Raw genomic sequence first — 16,627 nt, 5'->3', positions numbered from 1 at the left:
TGATCAATTGCACTTAATCATTCTGTAGTTAAATATAGCTACAACTAAGTCTCTCAATCTCACTTAAGAGAAGAATATTGCCTTGATATGATATTATTAGAAATTTATCACCCTGCACCATTCAATAAAATTATTGGTCCAAATTCACAAAGGTGGTTTTTTAACTATCGGTTGAACCCATGGTTTATGCAGATTTCCTGTATAAATTACGCTTATTCACTGCATATGTTAAAAAAAAATGTCCAATGCTGACTGATGCGCGCTTTTGTCACAGTGCGCAGAATTGACGCCTGTTGCCATGGCTTAGTATGCTATTTTATTCATGAGTCCACTGTTTGAAGAGTGGACTCATCAATTCAAATATATGTGGTAAATAAGCGTAATTTAAACAGGAAATCTGCATAAACCATGGGTTCAACCAATGGTTTAAAAACCACCTTTGTGAATTTGGGACATTATATTTCATAAAAATATAAGTATCAAAATAGTAATATAAAGGTCTTTCATCAAATTTTAAATATTTATTAAATATTGAATATCTATTCAATAATTTTCAACTTTCATAAATTCAAATACAGCTGCAACAATTTAAGGCATATTAAAGTTGATCATATTGCACAAAGTACAAAGCTATTTCTTTTGTATGATTTGTCACAAACATTATCAATTACTATACTTTGATTAATTTAAATCATAATCAAAGAACTTAAAAAATCATCTGATTTAACTATATTAACTACCAAGGCAATTAAAAGTTTTCATATTTTAACTTGATGGCAATTCCATATCATGATAAACCTTTTTTTTTCAACCCCCATTTTTCCTCCATTTTTATTTCAATTTATTACCTTCTCAAGCCATTATCATTTGAGCGCATTAAAATTGTTCAGATGTCAATAATTTCAAAAGGGTCCCACAAAGAGGAGGTTGGATCAAAATATTTAATGGAACTGCCCTTGAACAATACTGATTTAAAAGCATAGAATGGAATGTTTAAGTATACAAATGATATAAAACATTTTTGGAATTGTAAATCTAAAATCCTAGTTTAACAAAATTATTATCCTGTAAGCCCAAGATATATCATTAAAAAAATATTAATGTGAATTTTTACAAGTACCTTTAAAAGGAGTATAACTGAATGCATTGAAGTGTGCGCTACTTCTATATTGATGGTACACCTGAAGACAATAATCAAGACAGCACCAGATCAATTTTTTTTCGATATTGAACATCCTGAGACATAATCCAATACTAAGAATACATATATCAAAATATTTCGTAAAAATGTATTATTTGTACCTGTATACATTATTCTCACGATTTTTAAAGCTTAAAGTAATGTGGGTATTTTTCATTAAAAAAACATATATAAACATGTGGAAAATAGAAGATCATTTCTATCTCTAGAAAAGAAATAGCAATAAATTGAATGATACAAACTAATCTAGACTTCAAAATTTCATTACTATTTCCTCCCTAGTGAATAAAATGTATGTTCGATACAAATGTGCTGATTACTTTAGAAACAATTTTTTTAGGAGTGTCAAAGTAATTTTATAATCCATGTTTAAGTACAAACTGAAAGAAAATAATTTCCTCATGATGTATGCATGAAAAGTGATTTCAACAAGAAAAACACAATTTACAAATAAATGTAGAGAGGGAATATAATATCACATTTTGTGTGGCATACCCCCCCCCCCTATTATTTGCACTAGCTCTTTTGCATTGAGTTGCAGTTCAGAGGTATTTAAGTACATAGACGAACATGAAGAGTAACACCTGTCCTGGGTCCCATAACACAAAGCTTAGAAATCATCAAGGAATATTTTTTTGACAATTGATTGCATTGAATACAATGTGAAATTACCGGTAATCATGAAAATCAACCCTGGTTCCCGTCCTTTTACTTCGATCAATACCTTCAAGTTCTGTAAACAATGATTTACAAGCAACAAAATGGCATTACTGTGAGTTACCGATAATATCCATGCATACATGTCTTTTAGAGATGAAGAATAATCAAAGGCAGTCAGTAAATCTGTCCAGGGCCATCTGACAAAGACTTATGATTGATCTGATCAACATCAATTACATGTAAATCCTTCCATATCATATTTTTTTCTGCAGGAAATCTGCACAATATCCTTTAAAAATAAAGAGAAGTATACTGAACTGTCAAAACAATGATGAGTATACATCAAATCTAGAAAACATCTTAAACAAACATGTAGGTTGAATGTTGACTATGCTGGCTTTCTACAGTTGCGATTGATCTGATCAATCGCAACACTTTGTAAGACGGGCCCCTGGATTCCATATCAAAATCAGCTGCTAACTCAAGTGAAATCATTTAGATTAGACAGGAATGATTAGAGCTATTTAAACCAAGTGGTCACTTAATCATCAAGATATCTACAATTTTGTGACAATGGTACCACCATAAAGTTAAGAATTCTTCATGCAAACATGGTCTCTGTGTGTCGCATGCCACTGTGCTGGGCCATCCCACTGTCTACCTGCCGGATGCTCTCAGGCATGGCGATTCTTGATGATTAATTCTTTTTTTTTTTCGATACGTTGATGACTTAAAATCGTTGAGGCATTTCATTATACACAGAATATCCCTCGTTCCATCAGAAGCATATTTGTCGAAATTTAACACAAGTTAATTAATCCGTCTTTGCATTTTCCCCATATCTATACTCTTTATTTCAATCTCGTATATTTCATAATGTCAGATTTGCAGTTGCCAGTTTTGCTAAGGTGGCAGCGCAAATAATGCTTTGCCTTTCTGGTTGCCTCTTCATTCATTCATATTTTAATATTTTCTCAAATATTTTACAGATTACATGTATTATATTATGATTTTCAATGTAATGTATGTTTGCTTTAAATGTACCTTGTATTTTTTCTCCATATGATGAACGGATTGAATCATCATTCAATCAATCTATCTTTCTGTTTTTATGCTTTAACTGATATGATCTGTAATAATACTGAATTTCACTATAACCGTCATTAGGCCTTACTGATTAGGCTGATGAGATCTTCTGGATAGTGCCTTTGGTTCCATCAAGAACAACATGATCTCCTAAAAAAAAAGAAAATACAGAAAATATAACAGTCTGTAAAAAATCATAACTAGAAAACATCATGTTTAAAGCTTAAGTAATTAGAGGTCTGGGGCCCGTAACACAAAACATACCAATGATCGTAGAACACTTTGCTACGATTTACTACAATGTACAATCAATCACTAAAGTCAAGCGTACGATTAATCGCTAACCTTTTTGTGTTACGGGACCCTGGAGGCCATGAATTAAAGGTTGAAAAAGGGATAATAATTGCATTGTACATGTTGATATGTCAAATAAATTAATTGCCAAATTATTCACAAATCTTCATCTTTTGTTTTATGCTATACATGACATGATGAAATAACCATTATTAACTTCAAAACTGATGTAGAATTTGAAATGAAAAAAGTGAATTCAATCTGAAATAAAGAAGAAAAAAGCAAGATGAAGATTTTTCCCTTAGGCTCTTATATTTCTTTCATCCTTGGCTTTTGATCCTTTAGCTAAGTAATGGACCTCATAGTTCCTGTATTACATTGAATTGAGCTAGTAAAAGAAATATCACTTAGATTAATCAACTCAAGCACTTACCTGACTGGAATGAGGTTGTTGCTCCTTTAGCATTGACTATGCATGGGATGCCATACTCACGAGCAACAACAGCACCTGAAAATATTTTGTTTAAAGAATAATGTACAAAAGCAATCAATTTTTTGAAATGTATGTGCCCTCTTAATAACTACGGCCACAGTAATGATATTCAAGTCCTTTGGAAACACATAGAGAAGTTATATAGTCTACTATCATTACTATTATTATTATTATGATTATTATCATTATCCTAACCATTATTATTACCAGGTATTATCGTTTTTATTATCATTATGACGATGATGATGATGATGATGCTGTGAGTACATAAATTGTTCTCACCATGTGAGATGAGTCCTCCTAGTTCTGTTACCAACCCGCCAATCAGAGGGAAATAAGGACTCCAACCAACATCTGTGAAGATCACTATCAAGATATCACCAGACTGCAAAAAAATTGATACAAAAATTAAACAGACGCTGTAACCTTGGACCCACAATTATAGATAAAGATACTGAAAACGAAAGAAATTGATGTCCCAATAAAGAATAACATGCAAATAATTTAGATACATTATTTGATGGTACTATTGCTATACCACAAAGTGCCCTTATAGCACAATCTGGGCTCTAAGCAAATAAGTATCAATCATATGAACAAAATTGGGAATGGCATTACGACCATTTGGCAATCATATGAATTATGTTTGAAAAATTGATAAGTAACCGATAACAATATATGTTTTTCTGATTTTCATGCTGATCTTATTTTTTTTTTACGGGATATGGTTACAAAAACTGTGATAATTACGGCAAAAATGTAACGGTTGGCAGCTCTGCCTTATGACAAGCTCGGTCACTTCACTCCCTCGCTTCCGAGTTTCTTTTTAAAATTTTATGCATCTTTCCCCCAGGAAATAATTATGCGAAGAGCCATGTACACCATATACAACAATACTCAATCCCCTCAAAATTTGGACTCATTGCAACACTGCATTAACTTGAATGACAGATTGATTTTGACATTTAATAGGAATCAGGGCTTTGCTTCTTTATACATATTCAAGAGGGAGGTGAGGGAGTTAACTCATACAGAGAATTTTCCTACCTGGATAGTACCAGCATCTTCCAATCTTGTCACTACTCTAGCAGTACCCTCTACACGACCTTGGCATACTGGTAGCCCTGAGATGGGATGAGAATGGTAGAAATGTAGAATAAAGTTGAAGAGGTCAAATGAAGTCAAATTAATTGGCTTTCAATTTTGAAAATTACCACGCAGATAGTTCTAAAAAATACCTACATCCGTAGCACCTTTATAAAATTATTTGTCTCTGTTTTTATTTGTCTCTGTTTCTGAAAAATTTAACACAATAAACAAATATATCAGGCTTTGAGTATAGTATAGTATAGTATAGTGGAATTATTTATCTGAGGTTGGAAAAATAGTAGGTTTGCCAGTCCACTGAGGATTAATAATTTCCACTATGCTTTCGAAAGAAACGCCTGATATATTTGTTTTATATCCTACTTTTAATAATTCATAACCAAATTCTATTCGCTGAGCTTGCTAAGTCAGGTATTACTTGCGTTGAATTACCTACATTTCTCTGAGCTCAGCGGAACGCAGATTAGTGCCTGCGCCGAGGCATCACGGGAGAGAGAGCTCGCTGGCCGGTGTGCCCGAGAGTTTAGCTAAATATCAAATTTTCTGAAATAATGACGTCAGAATATTGGTATAGCGAAAAATATATCGAGGTCTGGCGTCACGCAACATCATAGTAGAAATATAGTTGGTCACATGCTATTTGAACCAATCACTATACAGGATTCAATCTATGTAGAATACAATATCAGATATATGATCTAAGATCTATGATCTAAGCCAGGGTAATAGTATGCAGCGCTTAGAAACATTTATATTAAGCGCTATATAATATCTAACATGATGTAATATGATTAGAAATATGCTGAATATATATTTCAGCAAATATCTCTATCATTTATACATCCAAAATACGTCACCTCACAATATATTTTGTTACGCAGTCCTAGTTAAAGCTAATTTGTGATTTTGTATTTATCTCCTACTTCAATGTATCATAATTCTTACCTTTCAGTGTCACAAGAGCATTTGTCTTCCTCTGTGTCTCTATCTGGAAAACAAATAAAAGATAATATCAAATTATGGAAGAATATAACATTTTTAATGTTTACACAAATCAAATACTACTTAGGATACGACCACCCAAATTAATTATGTATACAGATTTATAACAATGAGTGTATTCTTGAGTAAAGGATAACTGAATAGAAACATGTGATGTGATATTTTTTAGTTTATACACTTTCTGCTGCTCTGCCCCTATATTCCAAATATGATATATTATCTTAAAATTCGTGATGAGGAAAAATAGGAATCTTAATGGTTTCCTACTTTTAGAAAATATACAAAAGGCTCTAGATATTTGTTTCATATATTATAGAAATGTGACCAATCATTATGATTGACAAGCTATTCTTTTCCATCTACCAATGTAAACTTGTGATTTCTAAAGTGCAAACATTATTTATGCCAGGGCAAAGTTATGGAAGCAATTATACCAAGAACTTCAAGCAAGCCAAGCAGCATCAGTTCTTAAATAAAATATATTTTAGGCATAGCTTCCTTTTAAATGATTTATCCTTCTGATGGTGATTTTTGTAATGGATCATGTCTGGTTTATATCTTCAAATCGTCATATTTCTATTTTGTCTTTCAGAATATTTCAGAAACAATTTAGACAGGTCATATGATCTCGAGGAATAGCTTGATAGCCAATTCCCCATTTACCACTGTATTATGATTGTGCCATTTTAATGTTTGTTATCATACAAATATACATCCATTGTACATATATGTATTGGTTATGTAGAAATATAAAACTTGATCATGAGCTTGAACTTACTGGCTGGGGACTTCCCCTGAATACCTCTGGGTAGTTCATGGCCATCTGGACAGGCAACAGCTTCCTACGACGGATCGCTCTGGCAAAACAAAAAGTTCATTCTCATAATGATTTCGTAATCCCAAGCATATCGCTTCAGGGGGTGTTTCACAGAGTTAATTGCGACTAAGAATCACACTTAAACTCCCACCTGTGTGTGGTATATAATGCATCACCGCATTGGTCAAATCATGCTACGTGCTACTACTGTGCTTTTATCAATATGATTGCGCGTTACAAACCCTGTGGCATTTAAGCATGACTCTAGGTCCTGCTTAACTTTATGTGAAACACCACCATATAAAACTTACCAACAGTAAACAACATACTTTACAGTCATACAAATCTGAGACCTTGCATAAGAGAAATGAAATAAATGGCATTTTGTATATACTATATGGCTGTGTTTCCATTGCACAATATCCAAAAATGTTAAAATGTAAAGATATACATGTACCATTAATCTGTATGTGTTTATTTCTACATATTGAAAGAAATAAATGACAGTTATATGCTCCCCTTCAATCAAATTATTGGACTTGTTCTTAACACATGTGACCTTTTCCCCACTAACTAATATCTTCTACATATAATAAATCATCTCTGGTGATTTATTTCCAATATTGGACTAAATCAAAATCATCATCCAAAATAGGAGTTCATATGTTCCATATAAGCGAGTAGAAGACGACTGTTGATGACTTACTTTGATAAAATCAGTGGAGATCTATTCTTCAGGAGGAGACCTATCTCACGATGAGTGAGGAAGAAGATAAGATCACTCTCAGGTAACCTTCCCTAGAGGGCAAGACGATGGGGTGAGGATGATTATTTGTTTTATTTGGCTTAATTTGAATATACTCCCTATCATTCATGATAAAGAAAAAATCAATAACTCAAATAGTAAATTGATGAAACAGAATATGAAGGTACCATTGAATATGCAAATACAGTAATTCAATAAGCAAAATTACATTAAGAAAAGATTATTCATTCAAACAATACGTAACTGCTGAAGTCGACCTTCCATAAGTCAAATATTCAACTCAGTCGAAGGATTTTTTTTAGACTAGATTGTTTAAAATATGTGTTACACCTCATCTAAGTCAAATTTCTCCTAAGTCAATCTCTGTGGTCCCAGAACATTCAACTTTAATAGGCAGTTATCTGTACCTCACTTCCTTATGGGTGATGTCATTATTAATGGTATGTTTGCATGTAGATTAAAGCGGACGGGATGACACTGCTGCTGCAAAGCCATATTTGCAAAATTGTAATCTCTGAACACTACCAGAATTATATAACAAATTTGCTTGCAACCAATCAAAATGGCATGCTTCAAGTAAATTGCTATCAAGGTTTATGAAAACAAGATCATCCTCTCAGATTTATTCCTGAAGAGCAACATAATATGATTTGGTTATCATATGTCATTTTTGCTTTTCTGTTTTCTGAAGAGACTTTGTTCTCAAGTGCCTTTACTCTTTCCATAGGTTATCATCTTCACATGATTTAGCCTTAGTTTTTACTTTGTCTCTCTGTATCATCAAATTGTACAGAGATCCATTTAACCAGGGGAAATGTTTACTTTTCACACTTTTAATTTCCAGAGGCATATGTCTTCCCAGTTATCAAATGCGTCGTATAATCAAAAGTTTTTATATATTTGATTCCTGTTTTGGTCATTATGTAATTCATAAAATCCTGTAGGTTGGTGTTTCTAAATTTCCTAAAAGTTACAAATCTTCCATTTGAATGTACAAAACTAGATTTTCAAATTAGTAAACTCATGGAAGACCGCTCAAAAAAAAAACATAACGTGATACCATCTGATAAAATCAAACAGTTGATGCAATTATAACCACAATATCCTCAAGATAATGATAAATATTGCTGAGAATTTACTTTATTGGGCAAATGGCAAACCCATAATACTTACTTCTTCTACCATGAGCTGGGCAAGTCTCCAGTATCCTTCTTTCAAGTGATTATGCATCTTAACTGCAAGAGACTAGAGAGAATTTACGAGGTTAAAAAGGGGGAAAGGTCAGATGAGCTAGGTCTGTTCACAAAGTGAGAAAAGTAGGAGTGTTTACTTTTTGTTAATATCATACTTGATTCATAATGCTGAAATGACAAAGCTCGTTCTCAAATAAGTGATTTTTCAAAGGAGCTTATTTGCAAAGAAACAAACAAAAACATGATTTAGAGATGGGGGTGTGCAATAGAGATAGAATTCCAAGTATATTTCATTGTGATAAAATCAAATTTTGGTTTATCAGACACTAAAAAGTATCAGATTCAGATTCATTTATTTCACACCTCTTTAAAATACAGATCCTTTCATGATATGCTTGTGTACATTTCAATACAATCTGAATAGATAAACACACAAAAAATATGAATGAATAAATAAGAAAAAGATACTAGGTTATTTAATAATTAATCAATTAATTAGAAAGACTAAATAACTGCATGAGTACCTTTCCCCACTCTCTGTGTCCAACGGCCACTCTAGCCTTGGGAATGAAGATCTTCAGAATCATCCTACAGAATGACAAAACAATAATGCACATTTATTTACCAACTGATACATAATTTCTTACATGCCACTGAAGACTGGTGGCCATTTATAATTTCGTTTAAACCCTGGCTGCATTACATTCCTCATTTTACTTGTATATACATGTATCTCACAGTGCATGCATATTTTCCCTTTTTATACAGTCCATGTAACAATTAAATGCAAATTTACTATAACAGCCTAAATGATGATTACACTGACTTGAAATATATTATCATGAATGTTATTAATGGATGTTTCCTGCACCTAAATCTGAAAAAAAATCTTTACTGTTGAGCTGTATACAATTATGTTGTATATAGTGCATAAAACCTATTAACTGGAAAACAAAATTTATTCAAGATTTTACTGCTGGTCAGAGGTGTCACCGGAGACTTTTTAGTGGTGGTCTGACACCTTGCGGGAGAACAATATCTTCTTGGTTTTATCATTTTCATATCATTTATTTGTCAGCGAGGAGAAATAAATACAGAAAATTCAAATGGTAGATGGCTCTGACCAGCGCCGACCAATACAATGACAGAAATCATAATTTTCAGATGATCTTTGTAGGTTTGCATGGTGGAGTTTATAACGTTGAGAAGGTTTATGGTTCACCATGTGTAATATAAAGAAGGGAAGGAAATACAGGCAGAAAGGTTGAAATGGAAAGACCAGAAAGGATGAAAAAGAAGAAATTAGAAGTTTTCTTTTCTTGAAAGTGAGTGAAGTCCTAAAAAGGACTGTAAACCAGATGAGATGAGTAGAATATGGCTGGAATAGCGAAGGTTTGAGTAGTAGCAGAATTGAGTGAAGAGAGGTTACTCAACGTTTCGGGCAGGTTGACTGTCCGTCTTCAGGAGTCTTTCATTCTTTCTCGTCTTTCCATTTCAGTCTTTCTGCCTGTATTTCCTTCCCTTCTTCATATTACACATGGTGAACTGTAAACCTTCTCCACATAATAATTTTCATTCATTAATTTTGTAAAATATTGTTCTCTTTGGGAAATAGGAAATGAACTTAAATGCTAATATTAATATTCTTACAGTTATGGCTCTCATTGTGGATCAACTATACCTCTCAAAGAAAGTGATGGGTGATTTGAGTTGCTTGATGGCATCATTAACACTCAGCTCCTTCTTGGAACGAGCAATGTTTCCACCTTTCAGTATGGACTAAAACATAGAGAAAACAAGCTCAGCAAAGAATATTTTAAGAATTTTAAGTTTCTGAAAGACAGTTCTACTTACTGTCAAAGATAACATGCCCACATTGGAGCATGTTGGCATGATATGGGCCATCATCACAAGCATGCATACCTCCTCCTCTCATCCCACGTTATCCCAAACATATATTCACTAGCATCCCATACAGCCAAGCTATACGCATCCGATGCATTTGTTCAAACCCCAGACAAAGCCTCCCATCACCTCCAACAATTAGAGATGCACCTAACACAAAGAAGCGACCACTCAAACATGGTCAAACAACAAATATCCCGGGCATCACAGACCAAGACCTCCTCTACTACAAACAAGTGGAATGCCTCTGGCCGTCTCACCTGCATCACGCGTTCAATATAGCAGCAGTGATGACTTTGAAAACTACCGGTACTCTAACTCGCACAAGACGTTCAGTGATACATGGTTACTCTTATGTTCACTTTTTATGAACTAGACCAATAAACTTACAGAGATATGATGGTTATTCAACAAAAAACCCCAACATGGCCAAAGTTCATTGGCCTTACATGACCTTTGACCTTGATCATGTGACTTGAAACTCGCACAGGATGTTCAGTGATACTTGATTACTCTTTCATTGTATGTCCAAGATTCATGAATCAGATCCATAAACTTTCAAAGTTATGATGGTAATTCAACAGATACACCCAATTCGGCCAAAGTTCATTGACCTTTGACCTTGGTCATGTGACCTGAAATGCGCACAGGATGTTCAGTGATACTTGATTACTCTAATGTCCAAGTTTAACGAACTAGACCAATAAACTTTCAAAGTTATGATGGTAATTCAACAGATACCCCCCAATCGGCCAAAGTTCATTGACCCTAAATGACCTTTGACCTTAATCATGAGACCTGAAACTTGCACAAAATGTTCAGTGATGCTTGATTACTATTATGTCCATGTTTCATGAATCAGATCCATAAACTTTTAAAGTTATGATGGGAATTCAACAGATACCCCCAATTCGGCCAAAGTTCATTGACCCTAAATGACCTTTGACCTTGGTCATGTGACATAAAACTCATGCAGGATGTTCAGTGATACTTGATTAACCTTATGTCCAAGTTTCATGAACTAGGTCCATATATTTTCTAAGTTATGACATTTCAAAAACTTAACCTCAGGTTAAGATTTCGATGTTGATTCCTCCAACATGGTCTAAGTTCATTGACCCTAAATGACCTTTGACCTTGGTCATGTGACATGAAACTCTACTGGATGTTCAGTAATACTTGATTAACCTTATGGCCAAGTTTCATGAACTAGGTCCATATACTTTCTAAGTTATGATGTCATTTCAAAAACTTAACCTCAGGTTAAGATTTGATGTTGACGCCACCGCCGCCGCCGTCGGAAAAGCGGCGCCTATAGTCTCACTCTGCTATGCAGGTGAGACAAAAATTAAACACATCCGACAACATACACTTCCCTGTCACTTACACACCTGCCACAACCAATGTTTCCCTCATCATTCACAAACACTACCCCCTAATTAATGAATGCGCAGAATTTTTCCAAAACTTTGTATTAGGACTTTACGTGACATACTTGTAAACTCAAAATCACCCACATATACTTCCAACACAGACCAATAAGAAAATGAAGACACCCAAACAATCTCCATGCTGGTAGAACCAATCGAGTAGGATGCCTTGCAAAGCAACAATCAATATTCCCACATCACCCCAGACACAACATCTAATCGAGTCACACAGCCAGGCTCTGCAAAACGTGGCTTCCACAGATGCAAATAAAAAAATGCATCTTACAACAACACATCAAAGAAACCCACACGTTCATGAGCACTTGCACAAAGTAGACTTATTTCATAATAGACTAAATCGACTGTAAATCTTCCTGGGTAATATATTGAATGACATGTAGTGAATGCAGGCTGCAATACATAGAAAAGACCCAAACATCCCTCTACACCCACCTACAAAACACCCCCTCAGAAATAATCAATCACTACTCACCCAGCCTCAAGACCCTGCCATATACCACACACTTGAATTTACCCAATCACTCTGCTAACAATGGACAAATCACAGGCATAGAACTTATCAAGAAAGTAGAAACAAGAAACCCACATCATACGAAAGCACAAGTCCTAGTGGATCTCCAAATTACAAACCTTATGCCCACACAGTATTAACACATATCCCCATTCCAAGCCTCTCCCCATCCCTCTTCCCAGCTTATTCCCCACCATCTCCATGACACCATTATAACTATTATAATGTAATATTTACATGATGATATGGTAGTGTATATATGTGCGTAGTGATACATGTATGTATATACCAGTAAGAGTTTAAATATCCATACCGGTATGTAATATCCTTTGCATTTATGTTTATATCTGCCTGTAACGATATACATATGCATACATTACCTCCTCTAATGATTAAAAGTATCAACCCAATTTCTCCATACCCTTCCTTGTTCGCATGTCGATTTATGTATTCGTGTGTGTATACATGCCCAAATAGTCTTTCTTGTTGGTATATGTATATATATTTATTTTTATGTACCGTAATTTGCCAGGTAAGTATATTCAGCAAATGTATATATTTCTTCACATAATTATGTCTTAACAACACATACGTACATACAAAGACATCGACGCTTTTATAGATTGAAATATAAAATGGAACTACACAGATATGATCAGTAACTCTCTAAGCATTCATCTTTCTACAGTGAACAAAAATCACTGGTTATATATACCCAAAATATTTTAGTGTGCCTTGAGTCTGGCTTAATTTATAATTTGGTGATGCTCGTTGCAAAATACCTCTATTCTACTGTTTGAAGAGATTATGATTCAACTATGGTAAGGAAGTTGAGTTAGACATCCAGCATTCAGAACACTTGACGTGATTAAGGACTGACTTACAAGTTGACCTGGGCCTCATCTTACAAAGAGTTACAACTGATCCAATCAATCATAACTCTATGGAAATCCAACAGTGTCATAATTTTTTTCTACAGGAAATTTGCAAAATGTCCTTTGTAAACAAAGGAGAACACACCGGATTGTCAAGAAACCAATGAATATATGAATATACATTCGTATCTAGACATTTTTTTGAACAAGCATGTATTTTATAAGTTGACTTTGCTGGCTTTCCATAGTTGCGATTGATCTGATCAACCGCAACACTTTGCCCCTGAAGTCAACGCAATACAAACTTTGTGCAACTTATGACTAATGTCTACTTACAGAGGTGATTCAATACGAACATCATTAAGAGATATTAGGAGTTACCTTCAAGAAAATGCTGTAGTAACTGCTAATGTCCTTAGATCAACCATCAACAGGATGAAAAGCATCATTTTCAAACTCATAATGCCAATAAGATGAACAGATGGATACCAAAAGTGCCCAAGGCCCTTTCATCATCTCACTATTAAATTCCAGATGATCTCTCTCTCTCTGTCTGTCTCCCTCCACTTTCTAAACTCCACCCTTCTCTCTCTTTCTCTAATTGTCTCTTTTCTTCTAACCCAACTATTTATAATCCTCATCTCCCTTTCTCTCTCTTTCTGCTTTGTGTCTACCTCGCACCCCCTCTCTCTCTCTCTCTCTCTCTCCATACATGTACCGTACCTGTATGACTGGAATGACTTTCACTGGTTGCATCTTCCACGATGGCTCCCTGAACTCAGACTGACAGACAACAAAATAAAATATGAAATAATATCAATGATAATAATAATGATGATAATAATAACAACAAATATAATAATAATAAAATATTACTGTGAATTGGAAAGCACTAGATCTGTGTTCAAGTGGCAGGTATTGGGGAGATCTTTCCAATATGAACACCATAATGTGAGCCTAAGCATTCTCCACTCACTAGGTTACAATTTCACAGAAGCACATACCGTATTTAACAACTATTATAGTTGCAACAAAAAATGTAATATATAATACTGTATGTTATATTTTGATCCTCTAGGGTTCATCTTGATTTAAGAGGTATGAAGCCAATTCCAAGAGCCATGGCATGAGTGCAAAGCCTAGACCACAAATGTGATAACTACAAGCAAGGACACATTCAGAATTGATATTAAATCAAAATTTAGGGAAACTTTTACGATGGGACTTCTGGAAGTCAACTTTCTTTTTAAAATGAGTTTGCAATCATCAAAACCACACCAAACTCTGGGGGATAGATATTCTGTCATATATTTGGTTCTTAAAAAGAAGTGAAATAGTAGTAACCTGAAATTCAAGGAAATTATGTGTAAATTATGTAAAAAATACCCCCTCCCTCCCTCCCACCCCCCCCAAAGAAAAAAATAGGGGGCATTCCAAGCCCCATGCATCCCCCATATTAATTAGTATGCCAATGAAGGTAAATAAAAACATACTTACTTCTCGTATGCATCTGTGGCCCTGCTCCTGTAGAAACTTCTTGAAGATCTTTCCTGCAGACTTGCTCTCTGTTCCATGTAGCCATTGCAAGGCTTTAGAAGGCTCCCAGTTAACAAAGGCTTCTGATTTGCCTTCATTCATCACTGCCTTGACAATGTTCTATCAAAAGAGAATAAATCCAAGGATTCAAATTATTGAGAAACAAAATAGGAGAAAACTTCCTCCTCCCTTCTTCTTTTCCTCCTTTAATTTTCAACTCATTATTCACACAATCTTACAGATCCTTTCACTTTAAATCTCTTATTCTCATATCTTCACTTCCCTCTTTGTATTCTTGTTCTCCTTTCACCTTTGTATCATTTAGCCTTTTCTCCTTTGTATTTTTGTCCTTTGTATTTTCTTCACCTCTCTCTTCTTTATAATGTCTATTTTATCCTGCAGGTCGGTAACACAACACTTCTCTCAAAAGGATGAGTGACTTCATCAATTAATATTTTTTACAAACCTCTAAAGCCATAGGAACATCTGCACTGGGAACATTTGGGCAGGTTGAAAGCAACATGGCTACTTCTGAGTAGTGAATTGTCTCCCATTCTGAGTAAGAAAAATTTTGAATGGCATATAAAAAAAATAATAAATCAATATCATTGTAAAATTAAATAACAATAATGAATTAATACATACTTCTTTGTTGTGAGCGACAGTTTTCATAAACCATTGGTTGCCCCTTGAGCGTTTCTATTGTTCCTTAAAATTATAACTCATCATATCTGGATATAAAACAGTATATCTTCAAATTCTTGACAAATTAAAAAGTTCATGGCATGAAATTAAAGACAGGTGAATGAACCCATGGCCCCTGACCCAATTTCAAATATTGAAGACTAAAACAGGTGCAACATTCCTCCTTGTTTACCAAAACCAGAGTACATTTCATGGCTGTTAGAAATAATTAGCATGTTAATTTCAAAGGCAGAGAGTACATTTCAAATTCCAATGTTAGTTTTTGGAATGTGTGTAGATATCCATCCAGTGTAATTAACAAGCTGAACAATAAATGGAATGCTCTGGCCAGAGTTCAGAAAACTCATTAACTTTCATGTGCTTATCTCTCTCTCTCTCTCACCATAATAGTGTTCTTCAGTTATGACAAATAGCATTTACAAAGAGATTTCTAAAGTAAGAATTGACCTTACTCATACTTAATTCAAACAACTGTATAGGAATATCATTTATTATCATTAAATATCATTAAAAAAATAAAATGTGATTTATAGGGTTTCAATCATTTTATATTCTATTTGTTGAATATCTGATGCAAAATGTTTAAAAAAATTATCTGTAAATTCTAAATTTATTTCTGCACATTTTCTTGTTATAGAATGTACTATTTTGCAGAAACAGATATGTGTCAAACTTCCTAGGGGCACAGAAATCTCTTCTAGCTGAACAAATTTCTGACTTAGAATGCCAAATAACACATGCTTTCAATGGATAAGCTGTATGAACAAAATTACTTCAACCTTGTCTTTTATTCAATTTAAAAAGGTTTATTTATAAAGGATTGTATAAAAACGGATCCATACATATGATGTAAATCATATTCATCAAATGAAAGAATTTTCACACTCACTAGCTGAGCCTTTGGTTAAGACGGCCATGAGAACATTGCTATATGAGCTGGAAGCTGAACTCAGAAACATCGAGGCTCTCCATGCCTAAAAAGTAAATTAATCATCAATAATTTCATTAAGAGGATTTTTATTACA

The 16,627-nt window shown here is 34.1% G+C and overlaps 1 protein-coding gene across 1 annotated transcript in view; it reads right to left on the bottom strand.

Moving 5' to 3' along the window:
* Positions 1-1,665: 1,665 nt before the first annotated feature.
* The window catches only part of LOC121407862 (putative phosphoenolpyruvate synthase), a 46,606-nt gene continuing 31,644 nt past the window's right edge, over positions 1,666-16,627 (bottom strand). Inside the window, exons 29-42 of the mRNA XM_041599093.1 lie at positions 16,492-16,576; positions 15,364-15,452; positions 14,859-15,017; positions 14,085-14,144; positions 10,301-10,398; positions 9,144-9,207; positions 8,600-8,671; positions 7,367-7,458; positions 6,622-6,700; positions 5,787-5,829; positions 4,782-4,858; positions 4,017-4,119; positions 3,675-3,749; positions 1,666-3,097 (exon numbers count right to left, since the gene is read on the bottom strand). Of these exons, the coding sequence (XP_041455027.1) occupies positions 3,039-3,097; positions 3,675-3,749; positions 4,017-4,119; positions 4,782-4,858; positions 5,787-5,829; positions 6,622-6,700; positions 7,367-7,458; positions 8,600-8,671; positions 9,144-9,207; positions 10,301-10,398; positions 14,085-14,144; positions 14,859-15,017; positions 15,364-15,452; positions 16,492-16,576 (1,155 nt within the window). The 3' untranslated portion in view covers positions 1,666-3,038. The remainder of the gene's footprint in view (positions 3,098-3,674; positions 3,750-4,016; positions 4,120-4,781; positions 4,859-5,786; positions 5,830-6,621; positions 6,701-7,366; positions 7,459-8,599; positions 8,672-9,143; positions 9,208-10,300; positions 10,399-14,084; positions 14,145-14,858; positions 15,018-15,363; positions 15,453-16,491; positions 16,577-16,627) is intronic.

Source organism: Lytechinus variegatus, chromosome 2 (assembly GCF_018143015.1).
Source record: "Lytechinus variegatus isolate NC3 chromosome 2, Lvar_3.0, whole genome shotgun sequence".
NCBI classification, from domain to species: domain Eukaryota; kingdom Metazoa; phylum Echinodermata; class Echinoidea; order Temnopleuroida; family Toxopneustidae; genus Lytechinus; species Lytechinus variegatus.
Note: the sequence above shows the minus strand (reverse complement) of the source record. Positions and strands in the feature narration are given on the sequence as shown.